Source organism: Pseudophryne corroboree (assembly GCF_028390025.1).
Source record: "Pseudophryne corroboree isolate aPseCor3 chromosome 3 unlocalized genomic scaffold, aPseCor3.hap2 SUPER_3_unloc_45, whole genome shotgun sequence".
Classification (NCBI taxonomy): domain Eukaryota; kingdom Metazoa; phylum Chordata; class Amphibia; order Anura; family Myobatrachidae; genus Pseudophryne; species Pseudophryne corroboree.
The window spans coordinates 33,125-56,028 of NW_026967536.1; the positions used below are offsets into that span (position 1 = coordinate 33,125).

A 22,904-nucleotide genomic window follows, 5' to 3' on the forward strand; every position below is an offset into this window, starting at 1 on the left:
TTACCAATTTCAGGCATTACCCTTCGGCCTGTCTACAGCTCCAAGGGTGTTCACGAAGGTGATGGTGGAAATGATGTTTCAGCTCAGGGTCCATGGGGTCAATGTGATCCCATACCTGGACGATCTCCTGATAAAAGCAAGATCAAGGGAGCTTCTATTACTCCACATAGATCGCACTATCCAACGCCTGTCTCATCACGGGTGGATCCTTAATCTACAGAAGTCCCACCTGGAACCGTCTCCGCGGCTCCTGTTTCTGGGCATGCTACTGGATACTGTAGCATAGAAAGTATTCCTCCCAGTTGACAAGGCGAGAGCACTCCAAGAAATGGTATGCATGGTCTTCAGACCTGCTCGAGTGTCCGTTGATCTTTGCATAAAATTGTTGGGAAAGATGGTGGCCTCCTACGAGGCGATACAGTACGGAAGGTTCCATGCAAGACCCTTCCAATTGGACATCCTGAATAAATGGTCCGGTTCCCATCTTCAGGTGCACCGGATGATTCGGCTGTCACCCCTGGCCAGGATTTCACTCCTGTGGTGGACACAGTCTTCCAACCTCTTGGAAGGCTGGAACTTTGGGATTCAGGACTGGATCCTCCTCACAACAGATGCAAGTCTATGAGGATGGGGAGCTGTCACCCAAGGGGCACAGTTCCAGGGCAGGTGGTCTGCCCAGGAGGCCCTGCTTCCAATCAACATTCTGGAACTTCAGGCTATCCAGAACGTCTCTGCTTCAGGCGTCTCCTCTACTAAGGCCACAGGCAATCCAGGTGCAGTCGGACAACGCTTTGGCAGTGGCGTACATCAATCGACAAGGAGGGACAAAAAGCAGGACCTGCATGCGAGAAGTGTCAAGAATACTCCTCTGGGCAGAAAAACATGCAAGAGCACTGTCCGCAATCTTCATTCCGGGAGTGGAGAACTGGGAGGCGGACCTCCTAAGCCGCCACGACCTCCACCTGAGGGAGTGGGGACTACACCCTCAGGTGTTCCAACTGAACATCCACAGGTGGGGTTGCCCACAGATCGACTTGATGGCCTCTCATCTCAACAAGAAGCTTCGCTGCTATTGCTCACAGACCAGGGACCCTCAGGCGAATGCAGTGTATGCGCTGACTTCGCTTTGGCCTTACCAGCTGGTCTACCTGTTTCCTCAAGCGGATCAGACAACAAAAAGTGGAAGCAATCTTGATTGCCCTGGATTGGCCCTGAAGAGCATGGAACACGGCTCTTCTGGACATGTCTGTACAGGACCCTTGGCCTCTACCACTAAGAAGGGATCTTTTTCAACAAGGACCGTTCGTCTACCCGGACTTACGGCAGCTTAGTTTGATGGCATGGAAGTTGAGCGGAACATCCTAGCTCACAAAGGGCTTTCCAAAAAGGTAATTGCCACTATGGTACAAGCCAGAAAACCTGTGATGTCAAAACACTATCATATCTTGCGGAGATATGTCTCTTGGTGCGAAGAACGCACATATCCCTCTTCGGAATTCCACTTAGGAAGGTTCCTGTGTTTCCTGCAGGCTGGAGTGGATAAGGGCTTATGTCTGGGATCCATTAAAGTCCAGATTTCAGTTCTTTCCATCTCCATCAAGAAAAAGTTGTCTCTCTTGCCAAAAATTCAGACCTTCTTGCAAGGGCTGCTTCATATACAACCTCCCTTTGTGCCCCCTATGGCACCTTGGGATCTAGATGTTAAGTTACGTTTTCTACAGTCCTCCTGGTTTGAACCTCTGGTGATGGTAGAAGACAAGTACCTCACGTGGAAGACGGTGATGTTACTGGCCCTGGCTTCTGCTAGGTGTGTCTCAGAATTGGGGGCCTTATCCTGTCAACTGATTACCTCCTCCCAGTCCTACCTATTTTGCACGTGCTCTCTCCATCTCACTCTCCACCTCTCTACAAAACTTCAAATGGGCTCTCAAGGCCCACTTCTTCACAAACCCCAGCCAATTGTCCTCCTAACCCTCTTATCCGCACTCAGTCTTCCGCTTCTATGTCACCCTGGTCTGTTAGCCCCATCTGCAGTAATAATACAGGGACATGACTGGGGACTTGAGGGGATCTGGGAGCGTCACAGTGACATCACTTATAGCTATAGTAATAATACAGGGACATGACTGGGGAGGTGAGGGGATCTGGGAGTGTCACAGTGACGTCACTTATATCTATAGTAATAATACAGGGACATGACTGGGGAGGTGAGGGAATCTGTCAGTATTTACAGTGATATTGATGTATCCCCCATTTTGCAGAGTTGCACAGTAGTAAAGAAGACATCTGGTGAGTGTGAGACACCCAGCAGCCATAGCCGTGTGTCACGTGGACTGAGCAGAACTAAGAGCCCCATCACGGTGCCTCCACCTCACTCACTGATACATGAGAGGCACAGTGACCAGAAGATCCTGGAACTCACCAACAAGATCATTCAGCTGCTGACTGGAGAAGTGACTGCTGGGAATGGGACATTATACAGTAACACCAGGGGACGTGTCTGGGTGATGACTGGAGAGGTGAATGCTGGGAATGAGACATTATACAGTAACACCAGGGGACGTGTCTGGGTGATGACTGGAGAGGTGACTGCTGGGAATGGGACACTGTACAGTAACACCAGGGGATGTGTCTGGGTGATGAATGTATCACTGTGTGTGTCCGGTTCCTATAAGGCGTCAGGAAGTCACTGTCTATGTCTCCATGCAGGAGTGGGAGTATATAGAGGAACACAGGGGTCTGTACAAGGACGTGATGATGGAGAATCACCGGCCCCTCACATCACTGGGTAAGAGGAGACTGTCATGTATTGTACAGGGGAGAGCAGGTATGGGGGCCCCTATATACACACATCATCTGATCACATTTCTCTAATGTCCTAAGTGGATGCTGGGACTCCGTAAGGACCGTGGGGAATAGCGGCTCCGCAGGAGACTGGGCACAACTAAAGAAAGCTTTAGGACTACCTGGTGTGCACTGGCTCCTCCCTCTATGACCCTCCTCCAGACCTCAGTTAGAATTTTGTGCCCGGCTGAGCTGGATGCACACTAGGGGCTCTCCTGAGCTCCTAGAAAAGAAAGTATATTTTAGGTTTTTTATTTTCAGTGAGATCTGCTGGCAACAGACTCACTGCTACGAGGGACTAAGGGGAGAGAAGCGAACCTACCTGCTTGCAGCTAGCTTGGGCTTCTAGGCTACTGGACACCATTAGCTCCAGAGGGATCGAACACAGGCCCAGCCTCGGTCGTCCGGTCCCGGAGCCGCGCCGCCGTCCCCCTTGCAGAGCCAGAAGCAAGAAGACGTTCCTGGAAATCGGCGGCAGAAGACTTCGGTCTTCATCAAGGCAGCGCACAGCACTGCAGCTGTGCGCCATTGCTCCCCATGCACACCTCACACTCCGGTCACTGATGGGTGCAGGGCGCGGGGGGGGGGGGGGCGCCCTGGGCTGCAATATAGAGTACCTTGCTGGCAAATAACACATAATATAGTCATAGAGACTATATATGTGTAAAATACCCCTGCCAGATATACATATAGAAAAGCGGGAGAAGTCAGCGGAAAAAGGGGCGGGGCTATCTCCCTCAGCACACTGGCGCTATTTTCCCTCACAGCTCCGCTGGAAGGATCGCTCCCAGGCTCTCCCCTGCAGTTTCAAGACTACATAGGGTTAAAAAAGAGAGGGGGGGGGGGCACTAAATTTAGGCGCAATATATATATATATATATATATATATATATATGCAGCTATTGGGAAAAATCACTCAGTTATAGTGATAATCCCTGTGTTATATAGCGCTTTTGGTGTGTGCTGGCATACTCTCTCTCTGTCTCCCCAAAGGGCTTTTGTGGGGTCCTGTCCTCAGTCAGAGCATTCCCTGTGTGTGTGCGGTGTGTCGGTACGGCTGTGTCGGCATGTTTGATGAGGAGGCTTATGTGGAGGCGATAAATGTGATGTCACCCGCTGCGGGGCCGACACCTGAATGTGGAAGGAATTACGTGATAGTGTCGACTCTTTACATAAAAGGTTTGACGACATAACAGATGTGGGACAGCCGGAGCCATCAGGGGCTCTAAAACGCCCGCTACATCAGATGGCAGACACAGATGTCGACACGTATACCGACTCCAGTGTCGACGACAAGGAGACTACTGTACATTCCAATAGAGCCACCCGTTATATGATTGCGGCAATGAAAAATGTCTTGCACATTGCTGATGTTACCCCAGGTACCACAAAAAAGGGTATAATGTTTGGGGAGAAAAAACTACCAGTGGTTTTTCCCCCATCTGATGAATTAAATGAAGTATGTGAAGAAGCGTGGGCTTCCCCCGATAAGAAACTGGTAATTTCTAAAAAGTTACTAATGGCGTACCCTTTCCCGCCAGAGGACAGGTTATGTTGGGAGACATCCCCTAGGGTGGATAAAGCGCTCACACGTCTATCAAAGAAGGTGGCACTGCCGTCTCCGCACACGGCCGCCCTCAAGGAACCTGCTGATAGAAAGCAGGAGGCTATACTGCAGTCTGTTTATACACACTCAGGCATTATACTGAGACCAGCTATTGCTTCGGCATGGATGTGCAGTGCTGCAGCTGCGTGGTCAGATTCCCTGTCAGAAAATATTGACACCCTAGACAGGGACACTATTCTGCTAACCATAGAGCATATAAAAGACTCAGTCTTATACATGAGAGATGCACAGAGGGAGATCTGCCGGCTGGCATCTAAAATAAGTGCATTGTCCAATTCTGCTAGGAGAGGCTTATGGACTCGGCAGTGGACAGGGGATGCAGATTCTAAAAGGCACATGGAAGTTTTGCCTTACAAGGGTGAGGAGTTGTTTGGGGATGGTCTCTCGGACCTAGTTTCCACAGCGAAAGCTGGGAAATCAGCATTTTTACCCCATGTTCCCTCACAGCAAAAGAAAGCACCGTATTATCAGGTACAGTCCTTTTGGCCCCAGAAAGGCAAGCGGGTTAAAGGCGCGTCCTTTCTGGCCAGAGGCAGAGGTAGAGGGAAAAAGCTGCAAAATACAGCCAGTTCCAAGGAACAAAAGTCCTCCCCCGCTTCCTCTAAGTCCACAGCATGACGCTGGGGCTCCACTGGCGGAGCCAGGTGCGGTGGGGGCCTGTCTCAAGTACTTCAGCGATCAGTGGGCTTGCTCACGGGGGGGATCCCTGGATTCTACAAGTGGTGTCTCAGGGATACAAGCTGGAATTCGAGGAGTCTCCCCCTCGCCGTTTCCTAAAATCTGCCTTGCCAACGACTCCCTTGGACAGGGAGGCAGTGCTAGAGGCAATTCACAAGCTGTATTCGCAACAGGTGATAGTCAAGGTACCCCTCCTTCAACAAGGAAGGGATTACTATTCCACAATGTTTGTGGTACCGAAACCGGACGGTTCGGTCAAACCTATTTTAAATTTGAAATCCTTGAACACGTATATAAAAAGATGCAAGTTCAAGATGGAATCGCTCAGGGCGGTTATTTCAAGCCTGAAGGAAGGGGATTACATGGTATCACTGGACATCAAGGATGCTTACCTGCATGTCCCCATTTACCCTCCTCACCAGGAGTACCTCAGATTTGTGGTACAGGACTGTCATTCATTACCAATTCCAGACGTTGCCGTTTGGTCTGTCCACGGCACCGAGGGTATTTACCAAGGTAATGGCCGAAATGATGATACTCCTTAAAAAAAAAAAAGGAGTTATAATTATCCCGTACTTGGACGATCTCCTTATAAAGGCGAGGTCCAGGGAACAGTTGCTGTTATGCACACCAGTGCCTGCAGGAATGTACTGGTGTCTGAACTGTTATGCACACCAGTGCCTGCAGGAATGTACTGGTGTTTGAACTGTTATGCACACCAGTGCCTGCAGGAATGTACTGGTGTCTGAACGGATAGGGATGCAAAACAAATGAACTCACAGACAGACTGGGGAATATGACATTACGTACACAGAAGGTGATAGGGTAACAAAATAAACACAAAGTGAACAGAGAAGCCCAGAGGCTAAGAAACTGGGTGTCTCCCTAGTATTAGTAATGCTCAGATGGAAAAAGCAAGATGTTGTGTTTTAATACGTAGAGAACCCGAAATGCTGTTGCTAAGGGCAACAGCAAAACCCTAAAGGGTTACCAACGGGTGTGGCAGTTAACTCCTTGGTCAGATATGGAATGATAGACACAAGGAGAGCCTCCCCAATCCTAATCCTCACTTGCAGTGTACAGGTTCAGCTTACTGCCACTAAACTGACACCTGAACACCTTGCACAGTGAGACAGGATTTAGGCAAGCAAATCTGAGAATACAGCCGCAAACTTGCTAAGTTCACAGAATAGCAAAAGAACCCCAGCAAGTTAAACGACTGACTCCAGTCTTACTGCTAGGTCTGGATTGGCAGAGTGTAGTACCAAATCCCCAGGCCTATTTGCAGTAAGCAACAACAAATACAAAGCTACACAGTACTGGCTAACTTTCAGGAACTGACTAACCAACAAAGATTCAGCAGCATCTGCTTAACCTGAGAAGAGGCCTTATATAGCAGGTGCTGTCCACGCCCCACTCAGACCTCACAGACTGTGAGCACAAAAACCAGCACCGGATCCCCTGCCGTGCACAGAGCCTGTAACCACTGCACAGCAAAAGACCCGAACCGGAGTATCAGCTGCGCTCAGGTTACTCTGCTATCACTTGTCTCCCGGTTGCCTTGACGACGTGGCAGCACAGGGCAGGAGACCCTAACAGTACCCCCCCTCTGACGAGGTGTCAAAGAACCCCTAACACCGGGTTTATCGGGGAACTGCGAGAAGAAAGAGCGTATCAGTCTGGGGGCATGAAGATCACAACTGCGCACCCACGACCGCTCCTCCGGGCCATACCCCTTCCAGTGCACCAAAAATGACAGCCGACCCCGAACCATCTTGGAGTCAAGAATCCTTTCAACAACAAACTCCCTCTGGCCACGTATCAGAAGAGGGGAAGGTCTTCCACTGGAAGAAGGATTACTAATCGCCCGTTTTAAAAGGGAACAATGAAATGTTTTATTGATACCCAAAGAACGGGGCAGATCTAACTGAAATGCCACCGGATTGATAACCCTGGTGATCTTATAAGGGCCGATGAACCGGGGGCCTAACTTATGAGATGGCTGTCTCAACTTCAAATTCTTGGTAGACAACCAGACGAAGTCTCCTAATTTGAAGCTGCAGGGTCTTTTCCGCTTGTCAAAAACCCTTTTGGTCACTAATGACACAGACACAAGGGCTTTCTTCACTTTCCTCCAAATACCTCTAAGGACCGAAACCACAGAGGAACCACCAGGCGTGGAGTCCAGGGGGTCAAAAGAATTGGCCTTAGGATGATGCCCATACACACAAAGGAAGGGAGAGATCCCTGTAGCAGAGTGAGCCGCGTTGTTATAGGCAAACTCCGCCATGGACAGATGAGCAACCCAGTCAGTCTGACACTTGGAGACATAACACCTGAGGAACTGCTCCAAGGACTGGTTCACCCTTTCAGTCTGCCCATTAGACTGCGGATGGTAGCCTGACGACAAGCTGACAGAACTCTGGAGATCGGAACAAAATGCCCTCCAGAATTTGGCCACAAACTGGGATCCGCGGTCAGAGACCACATCAAGTGGCAACCCGTGGAGACGCACAACATGCAGCATAAATAATTCAGACAGGCGTCTGGCCGATGGCAGCCCAACCAGTGGAACGAAGTGCGCCATCCTCGAAAACCTGTCAACGACAACCCAGATGGCTGTCATCCCCGAGGATTTGGGCAAGTCCACCACAAAATCCATTGAAATGTGGGTCCATGGCTTAGATGGGATAGAGAGTGGATGTAATGGGCCAACAGGAACCCCTCTAGGAGTCTTATTTCGGGCACAGATGTCACATGCCCGAACCCACTGATCCACATCCTTAGCCACCGAGGGCCACCACACCGCCCTAGATAGCAACTCGCGAGTTCTGGCAATACCCGTGTGACCTGCCGACTTCTTGGCATGGAATTCCAGGAACACTCGCTGTCTTAACCTAGGAGGCACAAACAAAAGACCTACCGGAAGGTCTGGAGGAGCCTGCTCCTGTGCTCTAAAGACTAATGATAAGAGGTCCTGGGTAATGCCCACTTTAATACATGATGGGGACACAATGGGCAACGGCTCCTCGGTGGTCTCCTGGATTGGAGCAAAACTCTGCGAGAGCGCATCAGCCTTGATGTTTTTTGACCCAGGGCGATATGTTATCAAAAAATTAAAGCGAGCAAAAAACAAAGCCCATTGTGCCTGCCTGGCATTGAGACGCTTCGCTGACTCTAAATATGCCAGATTCTTATGGTCGGTGAGAATTGAGACCACAAACTTAGCCCCTTCAAGCCAGTGTCTCCACTCCTCGAGTGCATCCTTAATAGCCAACAATTCCCGGTTACCCACGTCATAATTCATCTCGGCAGGCGAAAATTTACAGGAAAAGTAAGCACAGGGATGAAGGCGATTATCAGACACTCCCATCTGAGAGAGCACTGCCCCAATACCCATATCAGAGGCATCCACCTCCACCACAAAAGGACGCTCTGGATCTGGGTGTCGCAGCACCTTGGCCGATACAAATGCCCTTTTGAGACGGGCAAAAGCCGCTTTAGCCTCACAAGACCAGTGAGCAACATCCGCTCCTTTCTTAGTGAGTGCCACCAAGGGCGCCACTATAGACGAAAATCCAGCGATAAATCGTCTATAAAAATTCGCAAAGCCCAGGAAACGCTGAAGCGCCTTCAAACTAGTGGGCTGCACCCAATCCAGGACTGCCTGTACCTTGGAACCCTCCATTTGGAAACCTTCTGGGGAGATAATATATCCTAGAAATGCGATTTGCTGAACTTCAAATTCGCACTTCTCCAGCTTCGCCCCAAGCCGGTGGTCTCTGAGTTTCTGGAGGACTAAGCGTACATGCTTCCGATGTTCCTCCAGGGAATGGGAGAAGATTAGGATGTCATCTAAGTATACAACTAAGAATCTATCCAAATATTCCCTGAGTACATCATTCATGAAATCCTGGAAGACTGCTGAGGCATTACAGAGCCCAAATATTATTCATAATGCCCTGAGTGGGTATTAAAGGCAGTCTTCCATTCTTCCCCCTCTCTTATTCGGATTAGATTGTACGCACCGCGTAGGTCAATCTTAGAAAAAATGGTGGCAGTACGAAGCTGGTCAAACAAGACCGAAATGAGAGGCAGTGGGTATGAGTTTTTAATCGTGATACGGTTCAATTCCCTGAAGTCGATGCAGGGTCGCAACGAACCGTCCTTTTTACCCACGAAGAAGAACCCCGACCCAACTGGAGACTGTGAAGGTCTGATAAATCCCTTAGCCAAGTTCTCCTGAATGTACTCTGCCATAGCCTGAGTCTCAGGACGTGACAGGGAGTACAACCTGCTCTTGGGAAGCTTAGCATTTGGCAACAAATCAATGGCACAGTCATAGGGGCGATGGGGAGGTAGTACCTCTGCAACTTGTTTGGAGAACACGTCCGCAAAATCTGCATAACACCCTGGCAATCCTGGCAAACTTAGCTGCGAGAGCCTGACTGGAAGGCTCAAGCAACTCCTGAAACAATCAGTACCCCAACTAAGAATCTCCCCAGAGACCCAGTCAAATTGAGGATTGTGGGCCCTTAACCAGGGTAACCCCAACACCAATGGGGCAAAAGTACAGACAGTCACATAAAAGGACAATTTTTCAGAGTGTGTGGCTCCAATAAACAAAGAAATCTGGCTAGTGCAAGAGGTAATTTTACCTTGGGATAATGGTTCCCCGTTTAACCCACATCTCAATTTCCGATGCCAAGGGTACTAAGGGAACAGAGTGTTTCAGGGCGAATTGGCGGTCCATAAAAACCCCGTCGGCCCCACTGTCCACAAAGGCCTCAGTCTTGACAGTTTGACCGAGGATCTTCAAGGTCACCGGAATGATAAAAGTATTCTTGGGAAATTCTGACTTCTGGCCTGACAGGATATTTCCCATCACCCTCAGGCCCTGAAGTTTTCCGGCTTTTCTGGGCATGATACTACCACATGACCTTTATTCCCACAGTACAAACACAACCCCTGCTGTCTCCTCCGCGTCTTCTCACACGAGGAGAGGCGGGTAGCCCCAATCTGCATAGGCTCCTCGGAAAATTCCTTAGAGTCTGAGGTTCCCTTGGGAAAGAAGGAAACCTCGGTCTCCCTTTCAAGCCTACGCTCTCTCAGCCGTCTATCCACCCGGATGGATAACTGCATGAGCTGATCCAAGCTATCAGGCAAGGGATATTGTACCAGTTGGTCTTTTATCTGGTTAGAAAGACCTCTTCGGTACTGGTGTCTCAGGGCTGGGTCATTCCACTGGGTATCATGGGCCAACCTCCAAAACTCCGTACAGTAAACCTCAACTGGCCTTCGCCCTTGCTTAAGGATCGAAATCTTAGCCTCGGCTGAGGCCGTCTTGTCAGGGTCATCATACAACATGCCCAGGGCCGTAAAAAAAGCATCAACACTTTTAAGCGACGGACAGTCAGGCTGCAACCCATATGCCCAGACCTGTGGGTCTCCTTGTAGCAAGGAAATCACTATGCCCACCCGCTGAATCTCCGACCCAGAAGACTGAGGCCTAAGCCGGAAGTATAGCTTGCAGCTCTCCTTGAAACAAAAGAACTGCGAGCGATCTCCAGAAAAATGATCCAGGAGATTTACTTTTGGCTCCTTAACCCCTGAAGGTGCTGCTGCTGCGGGAGCTCCGCCAGCGGCCTGGGAGGTGTGCATTTTAATGGACAAATCATTAAATTGTCGAGTCAGGACCTGCACCTGATCGACCACCTGTTGCAACGTATTTTGAGGGGTATGCTCCATATTCGCACAAAATTTCAACAGGAGTATTAGGCTGCTGAATATGTTATGCACACCAGTGCCTGCAGGAATGTACTGGTGTCTGAACTGTTATGCACACCAGTGCCTGCAGGAATGTACTGGTGTTTGAACTGTTATGCACACCAGTGCCTGCAGGAATGTACTGGTGTCTGAACGGATAGGGATGCAAAACAAATGAACTCACAGACAGACTGGGGAATATGACATTACGTACACAGAAGGTGATAGGGTAACAAAATAAACACAAAGTGAACAGAGAAGCCCAGAGGCTAAGAAACTGGGTGTCTCCCTAGTATTAGTAATGCTCAGATGGAAAAAGCAAGATGTTGTGTTTTAATACGTAGAGAACCCGAAATGCTGTTGCTAGGGCAACAGCAAAACCCTAAAGGGTTACCAACGGGTGTGGCAGTAAACTCCTTGGTCAGAGATGGAATGATAGACACAAGGAGAGTCTCCCCAATCCTAATCCTCACTTGCAGTGCACAGGTTCAGCTTACTGCCACTAAACTGACACCTGAACACCTTGCACAGTGAGACAGGATTTCGGCAGGCAAATCTGAGAATACAGCCGCAAACTTGCTAAGTTCACAGAGTAGCAAAAGAACCCCAGCAAGTTAAACGACTGACTCCAGTCTTACTGCTAGGTCTGGATTGGCAGAGTGTAGTACCAAATCCCCAAGCCTATTTGCAGTAAGCAACAACAAATACAAAGCTACACAGTACTGGCTAACTTTTAGGAACTGACTAACCAACAAAGATTCAGCAGCATCTGCTTAACCTGAGAAGAGGCCTTATATAGCAGGTGCTGTCCACGCCCCACTCAGACCTCACAGACTGTGAGCACAAAAACCAGCATCGGATCCCCTGCCGTGCACAGAGCCTGTAACCACTGCACAGCAAAAGACCCGAACCGGAGTATCAGCTGCGCTCAGGTTACTCTGCTAACACTTGTCTCCCGGTTGCCTTGACGACGTGGCAGCACAGGGCAGGAGACCCTAACAGTTGCTGATCGGAGTAGCACTAGCTTGGGAACAGAACAGAAAAGGGTGTTTCTCCCGGAGGAGAAGGCCAAGGAGTTGTCATCGCTAGTCAGAGACCTCCTCAAACCAAAACAGGTGTCGGTGCACCACTGCACGCGAGTCCTGGGAAAGATGGTAGCTTCTTACGAAGCAATTTCGTTCGGAAGGTTCCATGCACGGATCTTTCAGTGGGATCTGTTGGACAAGTGGTCCGGATCGCATCTTCAGATGCATCGGATGATAACCCTGTCTGCAAGGACCAGGGTGTCTCTACTGTGGTGGTTGCAGAGTGCTCATCTTCTGGAGGGCCGCAGATTCGGCATACAGGACTGGGTCCTGGTAACCACGGACGCCAGCCTTCGAGGCTGGGGAGCAGTCATACAGGGTAGACATTTCCAAGGACTATGGTCAAGCCAGGAGATGTCCCTACACATAACTATTCTGGAACTAAGCCATTTACAATGCCCTAAGTCAGGCAAGACCCCTGCTTCAAAGTCAGCCGGTACTGATTCAGTCAGACAACATCACGGCGGTCGCCCATGTAAACCGACAGGGCTGCACGAGAAGCAGGATGGCAATGGCAGAAGCCACAAGGATTCTCCGATGGGCGGAAAATCACGTGTTAGCACTGTCAGCAGTGTTCATTCCGGGAGTGGACAACTGGGAAGCAGACTTCCTCAGCAGGCACGACCTCCACCCGGGAGAGTGGGGACTTCATCCAGAAGTCTTCCGGCTGATTACAAACCGTTGGGAAAGGCCACAGGTGGACATGATGGCGTCCCGCCTCAACAAAAAGCTAGAAAAATATTGTGCCAGGTCAAGGGACCCTCAGGCGATAGCGGTGGACGCTCTAGTGACACCGTGGGTGTACCGGTTTGTTTATGTGTTCCCTCCTCTTCCTCTCATACCAAAGGTGCTGAGGATAATAAGAAGGAGAAGAGTAAGAACTATACTCATTGTTTCGGATTGGCCAAGAAGAGCTTGGTACCCAGAACTTCAAGAAATGATCTCAGAGGACCCATGGCCTCTACCGCTCAGACAAGACCTGCTGCAGCAGGGGCCCTGTCTGTTCCAAGACTTACCGCGGCTGCGTTTGACGGCATGGCGGTTGAACACCGGATCCTGAAGGAAAAGAGCATTCCGGAGGAAGTCATTCCTACGCTGATCAAAGCCAGGAAGGATGTGACTGCAAAACGTTATCACCGCATATGGCGAAAATATGTTGCTTGGTGTGAGGCCAGGAAGGCCCCAACGGAGGAATTTCAACTGGGTCGATTCCTGCACTTCCCACAGTCAGGGGTGACTATGGCCCTCAAATTGGGGTCCATTAAAGTCCAGATTTCGGTTCTGTCGATTTTCTTCCAGAAAAAACTGGCTTCACTGCCTGAAGTTCAGACTTTTGTTAAAGGAGTGCTGCATATTCAGCCCCCTTTTGTGCCTCCAGTGGCACCTTGGGATCTCAACGTGGTGTTGGATTTCCTTAAGTCGCATTGGTTTGAGCCACTTAAAACCGTGGAGCTAAAATATCTCACGTGGAAAGTGGTCATGCTGTTGGCCCTGGCTTCGGCCAGGCGTGTGTCAGAATTGGCGGCTTTGTCATGTAAAAGCCCTTATCTGATTTTCCATATGGATAGGGCCAATTTCTTCCTAAGGTGGTTTCAGCGTTTCATTTGAACCAACCTATTGTGGTGCCTGCGGCTACTCGGGACTTAGAGGATTCCAAGTTGCTGGATGTAGTCAGGGCCCTGAAAATTTATGTTTCCAGGACGGCTAGAGTCAGGAAAACTGACTCACTATTTATCCTGTACGCACCCAACAAGCTGGGTGCTCCTGCTTCAAAGCAGACTATTGCTCGCTGGATCTGTAGCACAATTCAGCTTGCGCATTCTGCGGCTGGACTGCCGCATCCTAGATCAGTGAAAGCCCATTCCACAAGGAAGGTGGGCTCTTCTTGGGCGGCTGCCCGAGGGGTCTCGGCTTTGCAACTTTGCCGAGCAGCTACTTGGTCGGGGTCAAACACATTTGCAGGATTCTACAAGTTTGACACCCTGGCTGCGGAGGACCTAGAGTTCGCTCATTCGGTGCTGCAGAGTCATCCGCACTCTCCTGCCCGTTTGGGAGCTTTGGTATAATCCCCATGGTCCTTACGGAGTCCCAGCATCCACTTAGGACGTTAGAGAAAATAAGATATTTCTCGTAGTCCGTAGTGGATGCTGGGCGCCCATCCCAAGTGCGGATTGTCTGCAATACTTGTATATAGTTATTGTTTAACTAAAGGGTTATTGTTGAGAGCCATCTGTTGAGAGGCTCCGTTGTATTTCATACTGTTAACTGGGTATAGTATCACGAGTTGTACGGTGTGATTGGTGTGGCTGGTATGAGTCTTACCCGGGATTCAAAATCCTTTCCTTATTGTGTCAGCTCTTCCGGGCACAGTATCCTAACTGAGGTCTGGAGGAGTGTCATAGAGGGAGGAGCCAGTGCACACCAGGTAGTCCTAAAGCTTTCTTTAGTTGTGCCCAGTCTCCTGCGGAGCCGCTATTCCCCATGGTCCTTACGGAGTCCCAGCATCCACTACGGACTATGAGAAATAGATTTACCGGTGAGTAAAATCTTATTATATACTCTGTACTCAGTCACTGTGTGTCTCCTACAGATGGGTTCAGTAACAGAGATACCCCAGAGAGATGTCCCCGTCCTCTGTATTCCCAGGATTGTACAGAGGAGTATCACAGGACCCCACAGGAGGATCAGGTAGGTGGGATTTAGGGTCTCACCAATATACCAAAGTGACTGTCACTATATGATCTGTAGAGGAGCTGTGTGTCTTATACACTGATATTATACTGTTTTCTCCAAATGTCATTATAGTATTGTGGTTTTTTTGTAATTTTTTTAGGTAGAACGTCTGTCTGATATTAAAACAGATGATATAGAGGGAGAAGAGGAGACGTATGTGACTGATATAAAGGCAGAAGATATAGAGGGAGAAGAAGAGATGTATGTGACTGATATAAAGGCAGAAGATATAGAGGGAGAAGAAGAGACGTATGTGACTGATATAAAGGCAGAAGATATAGAGGGAGAAGAAGAGACGTATGTAACTGATATAAAGGTAGAAGATATAGAGGGAGAAGAAGAGACGTATGTGACTGATATGAAGGCAGAAGATATAGAGGGAGAAGAAGAGACGTATGTGAGGGGGGATCAGCAGTGTAAGGAGGAGGAGATCCCTACAGATATCAGCACAGGTGAGTAATAAACATTTATTACAGAAAAGAGTCACATATTCTCCTTGCTCGGTCACTACAGCAATCTCTTATCCTACACCCTCCTTTGTCAGTACAAACCAATGAGGAATATTTATTTTCCCAGAGGGGAAGTCTTGAGCCATCACCTCTATTATACTCCTGCTCTCCCCCTCACATCATGTCACTGTGTGTTACCAGCCCAGAGATCTGACCAGTCTCCTCCCCACACTCTCTGGTGTATCTCGTACATCAGGAGCCATCAGCCCCTATTATACTCCTGCTCTCCCCTCACATCATGTCACTTTCTGTTAGCAGCCCAGAGATCTGACCAGTCTCTTCCCCACACTCTCTGGTGTATCGCATACATCAGGAGCCATCAGCCCCTAATATACTCCTGCTCTCCTCTCACAACATGTCACTGTGTGTTACCAACCCAGAGATCTGACCAGTCTCCTCCCCACACTCTCTGGTGTATCTCATACATCAGGAGCCATCAGCCCCTATTATACTCCTGCTCTCCCCTCACATCATGTCACTTTGTGTCACCAGCCCAGAGATCTGACCAGTCTCTTCCCCACACTATCTGGTGTATCTCATACATCAGGAGCCATCAGCCCCTAATATACTCCTGCTCTCCCCTCACAACATGTCACTGTGTGTTACCAACCAAGAGAACTGACCAGTCTCCTCCCCACACTCTCTGGTGTATCTCATACATCAGGAGCCATCAGCCCCTATTATACTCCTGCTCTCCCCTCACATCATGTCACTGTGTGTTACCAGCCCAGAGATCTGACCAGTCTCCTCCCCACACTCTCTGGTGTATCTCATACATCAGGAGGCAACAGCCCCTATTGTACTCCTGCTCTCCCCTCACATCATGTCACTGTGTGTTACCAGCCCAGAGATCTGACCAGTCTCCTTCCCACACTCTCTGGTGTATCTCATACATTGGGAGCCATCAGCCCCTATTATTCTAGGCTGGGGATACTGGGATGGTCTTAGTACTATGGGGTATAGATTGGGTCTATTGGAGCCTAGCACTTTAAGAAATCATTAGTGTGTGCTGGCTCCTCCCCTCTATGCCCCTCCTACCAGACTACATTTAGAAAAACGTGCCCAAGGAGCCGGGTGCATTCTCTGGAGCGCCAGAGAGTTTTTTTCAGAATGTATTTTAGTTTTTGTTTTCAGGAAGGACGGGTTGGCACCAGTCTGACTGCGTCGTGAGACTTAGGGGGGGGACTGGTACCAACCTCTTGAAGGGTTAATGGTCCAGATCCCCGCTGACAGGACATAGCTCCTCAAGGTGGTTGCTTCGCTCACCCACAGCGGTGTGCACTCTTCCCCACAGCATGCCGCCACCCCTAATTGAGTGGTGAGTGCTAAACCGGTTCAGATGGCGGCATTAAGGCAGCGGGCACAGTGCTGCTGTTGTCCCTCTATGCAAGCATGATGACACCCAGACGTGACTGAAATCTTTTAGTCTCGCTCCCACCTGCCTGATCTCCAGGCTGAAAGGTCCACCATCATGCTGAATATTTGGAGGAAGCAGAACCTGGATTCTGTCTCTGGGAACCTGTTGGTGCAGGTTTTTTTGATCTTCCCCGACCTCCTGTAAAGAAGGTGGGAGGGGGTTTGGATTTTTTAAATGTTGCGGTCCAAAAGGACTGCAGTGTAGGTGTAGGATAAGATTTCCTAGCTTGGGCTGCTGCGGTGGGAAGAAATGTCTTACCCGCAGTCGCCATGGAAATCCACGAATCCAATGCATCCCCAAATAGTGCCTGACCTGTGAATGGCAAGTTCTCCACACTTTTCTTTGATACTGCATCCGCAGTCCATTGGCGTAGCCAGAGTCCTCTGCGTGCCGAGACAGCCATGGAAGAAGCAGGCCAATGTCCTTCATGGCCTCCACCATGAAACATGCAGAATACTGTATGTGACGTAAAAACAAGTCAATGTCACTCCTATCCATAGTATCTAAGTCCTCTAGTAAGGTGCCTGACCACTTTACTATGGCTTTAGAAATCCATGCACAAGCAATAGTGGGCCTTAAAGCCACGCCTGTAGCAGTGTATAGTGATTTGAGCGTAGTCTTAATCTTGCGGTCAGCCGGCTCCTTTATGGCGGTTGAACCAGGGACAGGTAAAAAAACCTTTTTAGACAGCCTAGATACAGAAGCATCTACTATAGGTGGATTTTCCCACTTCTTCCTATTCTCTTCAGGGAAAGGGAAAGCAATGAGAATTCTTTTAGGGATCTGGAATTTTTTCTCTGGGTTTTCCCAGGATTTCTCATACGTCCTAGAGGATGCTGGGGACTCCGTAAGGACCATGGGGTATAGACGGGATCCGCAGGAGACATGGGCACACTATAAGACTTTGAATGGGTGTGAACTGGCTCCTCCCTTTATGCCTGGCATGACATGTATGCAGTGCACGGACACTGTATACGAACCCCCGCCAGCATGAACCGTTAAAATAACAGCGGGGCTGAAGCGCGCCGAGACGGGGGCGTGGCTTAGCCCTCACAGCACGATACATCGCCATTCTCTCCAACAGTCCCTGCCAAAAGCTCTGTGTACATAGCAGTGTAAAGGAAGTGGGGCACAGTGATTAGTGCAATATACAAGTATAGCACTATGTTAGATCATGGCCGTGTAGTCAGTGTGTTGTGTATAAGTGTCTGTGTTTTCCCTGTCAGATACCCACTATAGCTTTTAGTACACATGTGTCGACATGTGTGAGGGCTCTGTCGCAAACAGTTATGGGAATATCTCTGTCGGCATTGCCGACTCCTGTGGTACTTGATTGAGTAAATGAAGTGTCAGCAGGTCGGTAGTGGTATTCTTTCAAAGAGTAAACACGCTATGGGAGACACAGTAGTATGTGGGTGACCCTGTCGGCACCAACTGTCAATACTGGATGTAAATTAACATGCTGTAACTGCCTTATACCTGTATATATATTTATATGTATATGTATGGTACGGTTTCATGGGCCTGTAGCTCGAGCACAGACATGGTAGTATTGTGGGGGTGTGATATTAAAATTATATATGTATATTTCCCTTGGACCCCTTGGGGTCGCAAGAATGTTATTTTGCCTGGTACTACTCCCTGCTGTCGACGATTACTATGTTTTATGTCGACCATAAGGTTTCCTGGTTAGATCCACAACTGGGGCATTCAGTACATGGACATACACATTCAGAACACATTAATGTCACTAGGGACCCGATGGTTGCGGACAATCCGCTTATATGTATGGTGTATATATATATATTGATAAAGCTAAATATTTATCTTATATAAAACCCTTTATGAGGTCTAAGAACACGGTACGCTATTTACTTATGAAGTACCGTAAGGGTACGCACGTTGCGTAACAATCGCTTATCCGTAGTCGAGACGCTCAAGCGTCACGTTCGCTCACGGCCAAGAGATCACAGGCAGGCACGCTATTGGCTGCCGACTAACGTACTGGTTCGCTATATCGTAGCGGACGCTCGGGACCACGAGGAGATCACCAGCGGCGCAGACGCTCACAATGTTAAACCTTTATATCTAAACCATCAACAATGTATTATGCAGTAAAACCTTAGTGTAGTGAAAGGGTGTAAATGCAACACAGTATAACCTTATTAACTCAAAAGCTGTTCGAGCGTCACCGACGCTCTGAGAATACTTAACACTATAAGAAATACACAGATACCGTGCTTTAGGGTCTAACGCCTTATATGAATGTTATTACTTGCAAAAAGAGTAATACAGTACAAGTCACACACTACAATATAACATAGACTAACTAACCAGATAACTACACAGGAAATACAATACAATTACGTTTAAGGGAAAATGAAGGAGAAAGAGGAGAAGAGAGAGAGAGAGAGAGATATGGCTCACAATAACAATAAAGACAATATGATTGCGGAGAAAACTTACGCACAAAGGGAAACGATCGCATGCGCCTCTGGATATCCAGCTCCCGATTATCAGCAATGAGAACCGTTGAAGAGAGTGAGCTGGATACCATCGGCTTGTCTATTTATGCCCCACACACAATACAATTCAATGGTCCCTACAATCTCATTGTTCATTGGACACAGGAATTCGTCTTCGCATTATAACAAAAGGTCATAGGTTGATTCATACAGGTGGGCTGTGTCTACTTCCAACTGCTCAGGTGGGTGGGAAACTAGGTTTTCCGCCGCATGGATAAGTAAGTGCAAATAAATAGTAAATGGATATAAACTTCTTATGTCCATAACTATTCGCACAAGCGATTTATCCGCTTCAAACTAACACCGGAATATTGCTAATTAAATACTCTTCCGATGGATACTAAACACCACTGTATAACCCTTGTCTGACCCTTCGTATCAAACAAAGAGGGATCTCTTTGTCCAGGAACATGCTACATTAACCAAACTTTCAGAATCTATCAAAGGGACCATGATCTACAAAATACATTATATAGTGAAAATATGTAACGATTGAGTCGCACGCTGCGAACACATAAACTCTACCGTAAATACGCATACCGTGCACCTGCGGGTGCACGTAACAGCGGGTATGCGCACGCACGGGAGAGCGCACGCATGCGCAACGCGGACATGTATGAGGTGCAAATATGGCAGTGTGCATAGTGATATTTTTCTGACTTTGACAGCCCATTCTAGAGCTTTGGTATAAACCCCATGGTTCTTGAAGCGTCCCCAGCATCCTTTAGGACGTATGAGAAAATAGGATTTTAATACTGACCGGTAAATCCTTTTCTCTTAGTCCATAGAGGATGCTGGGCACCCGTCCCAGTGCGTACTGTATCTGCAGTTATTGGGTATGGTTACACACATTGGGTGTTGCGTTTAAGTCAGCCTGTTGCTGACGTTATTCATGCTGTGGCATGCGTTATGCTGTTATTGGTTGTGTTTACCCACAGGTTGTGTTATGCTTTATGTCAGCATATTGCTTCATATTCTTCATGCCGTCAGCTGGTGTTCTATTGAATGGAACGTTCTGCCCCATACTGGAGGTGTGAGCTGGTAAGATGCTCACCGTGGTTTAACAATAAATTATTTCCTCGTAATGGCCGTCTTCCTGGGCACAGTTACTTAAACTGGAGTCTGGAGGAGGGGCATAGAGGGAGGGGCCAGTTCACACCCATTCAAAGTCTTAAAGTACCCATGTCTCCTGCAGATCCCATCTATACCCCATGGTTCTTGAAGCGTCCCCAGCATCCTCTACGGAATAAGAGAAAAGGAATTACCGGTAGGTATTAAAATCCTATTATCTATAATAATAATACAGGGACATGACTGGGGAGGTGAGGAGATCTGGGAGTATTTACAGTGATATTGATGTCTCCCCCATTTAGCAGGACTACACCATAGTGAAGAAGACATCTGGTGACCGTGAGACCCCCAGCAACAATCCTCGTGTTGCAGGTGGACTAAGCAGGACCTAGAGCCCCATCACGGTGCCTCCACCTCACTCACTGACACACTGATACATAAGAGACACAATGACCAGAAGATACTGGAACTCACCAACAAGATCATTCAGCTGCTGACTGGAGAGGTGACTGCTGGGAATGGGGCATTATACAGTAACACCGGGGAACGTGTCTGGGTGATGACTGGAGAGGTGACTGCTGGGAATGGGACATTGTACAGTAAAACCGGGGGACGTGTCTGGGTTATGACTGGAGAGCTGACTGCTGGGAATGGGGTGTTATACAGTAACACCAGGGGACGTGTCTGGGTGATGACTGGAGAGGTGACTGCTGGGAATAGGACATTATACAGTAACACCAGGGGACGTGTCTGGGTGATGACTGGAGAGGTGACTGCTGGGAATGGGACATTATACAGTAACACCAGGGGATGTGTCTGGTGATGACTGGAGAGGTGACTGCTGGGAATGGGACATTATACAGTAACACTGGGGGATGTGTCTGGGTGATGACTGGAGAGGTGAATGTTGGGAAGGGGACATTATACAGTAACACCAGGGGATGTGTCTGGGTGATGACTGGAGAGGTGTCTTCTGGGAATGGGGCATTATACAGTAACACCAGGGGATGTGTCTGGGTGATGACTGGAGAGGTGACTGCTGGGAATGGGGCATTATACAGTAACACCAGGGAATGTGTCTGGGTGATGACTAGAGAGGTGACTGCTGGGAATAGGACATTATACAGTAACACTGGGGGATGTGTCTGGGTGATGACTGGAGAGGTGAATGTTGGGAAGGGGACATTATACAGTAACACCAGGGGATGTGTCTGGGTGATGACTGGAGAGGTGTCTTCTGGGAATGGGGCATTATACAGTAACACCAGGGGATGTGTCTGGGTGATGACTGGAGAGGTGACTGCTGAGAATGGGGCATTATACAGTAACACCAGGGGATGTGTCTGGGTGATGACTGTATCACTGTGTGTGTCAGGTTCCTATAAGGTGTCAGGATGTCACTGTCTATGTCTCCATGCAGGAGGAGGAGTATGTAGAGGAACACAGGGGTCTGTACAAGGACGTGATGATGGAGAATCACCGGACCCTCACATTACTGGGTAAGAGGAGACTGTCATGTATTGTACAGGGGAGAGCAGGTATGGGGGCCCCCTATATACACACATCATCTGATAATCACATATATACACTGTACTCAGTCACTGTGTGTCTCCTACAGATGTGCCCAGTAACAGAGATACCCCCAAAGAGATGTCCCCGTCCTCTGTATTCCCAGGATTGTACAGAGGAGAATCACAGGATCCCACAGGAGGATCAGGTAGGTGGGATTTAGGGTATCCCCAATATACCAAAGTGACTGTCACTATATGATCTGTAGAGGAGCTGTGTGTGTCTTATACACTGATATTATACTGTTTCACCTCAGTTTCATTTGACTGTATGCAAATGTCATTATAATTTTTTTTTGGTTTTTTTAGGTAGAACGTCTGTCTGATATTAAAACAGAAGATACAGAGGGAGAAGAAGAGACGTATATGACTGATATAATGGCAGAAGATATAGAGGGAGAAGAAGAGACGTATGTGACTGATATAAAGGCAGAAGATACAGAGGGAGAAGAAAAGACGTATGTGACTGATATAAAGGCAGAAGATATAGAGGGAGAAGAAGAGACGTATGTGACTGATATAAAGGCAGAAGATATAGAGGGAGAAGAAGAGACGTATGTGACTGATATAAAGGCAGAAGATATAGAGGGAGAAGAAGAGACGTATGTGACTGATATAAAGGCAGAGGATATAGAGGGAGAAGAAGAGACGTATGTGACTGATATAAAGGCAGAAGATATAGAGGGAGAAGAAGAGATGTATGTGACTGATATGAAGGCAGAAGATATAGAGGGAGAAGAAGAGACGTATGTGACTGATATAAAGGCAGAAGATATAGAGGGAGAAGAAGAGATGTATGTGAGGGGTGATCAGCAGTGTAAGGAGGAGGAAATCCCTACAGATATCAGCACAGGTGAGTAATAAACACTTATTACAGAAAAGAGTCACATATTCTCCTTGCTCAGTCCCTATAGCAATCTCTTATCTTACACCCTCCTCTGTCAGTACACACTAATGTGGAATATGTATTTCTGCTGCGGGGTACACTGGGCTCCACAGGGAATGACATTGGGGATTAGAGTAGGCTCTTGATCCGAGGCACCAACAGGCTCAAATCTTTGACCTTCTTCCCAGAATGCAT

At 48.4% G+C, this 22,904-nt stretch overlaps 1 protein-coding gene across 1 annotated transcript in view; it reads left to right on the plus strand.

Annotated features, from left to right (window-relative positions):
• The first annotated feature begins 20,376 nt into the window (after window positions 1–20,376).
• The window catches only part of LOC134984257 (zinc finger protein 208-like), a 276,214-nt gene continuing 273,686 nt past the window's right edge, over window positions 20,377–22,904 (plus strand). Inside the window, exons 1-5 of the mRNA XM_063949878.1 lie at window positions 20,377–20,451; window positions 20,558–20,760; window positions 21,676–21,754; window positions 21,874–21,972; window positions 22,133–22,676. Coding sequence (XP_063805948.1) covers window positions 21,874–21,972; window positions 22,133–22,676 — 643 coding nt within the window. The 5' untranslated portion in view covers window positions 20,377–20,451; window positions 20,558–20,760; window positions 21,676–21,754. The remainder of the gene's footprint in view (window positions 20,452–20,557; window positions 20,761–21,675; window positions 21,755–21,873; window positions 21,973–22,132; window positions 22,677–22,904) is intronic.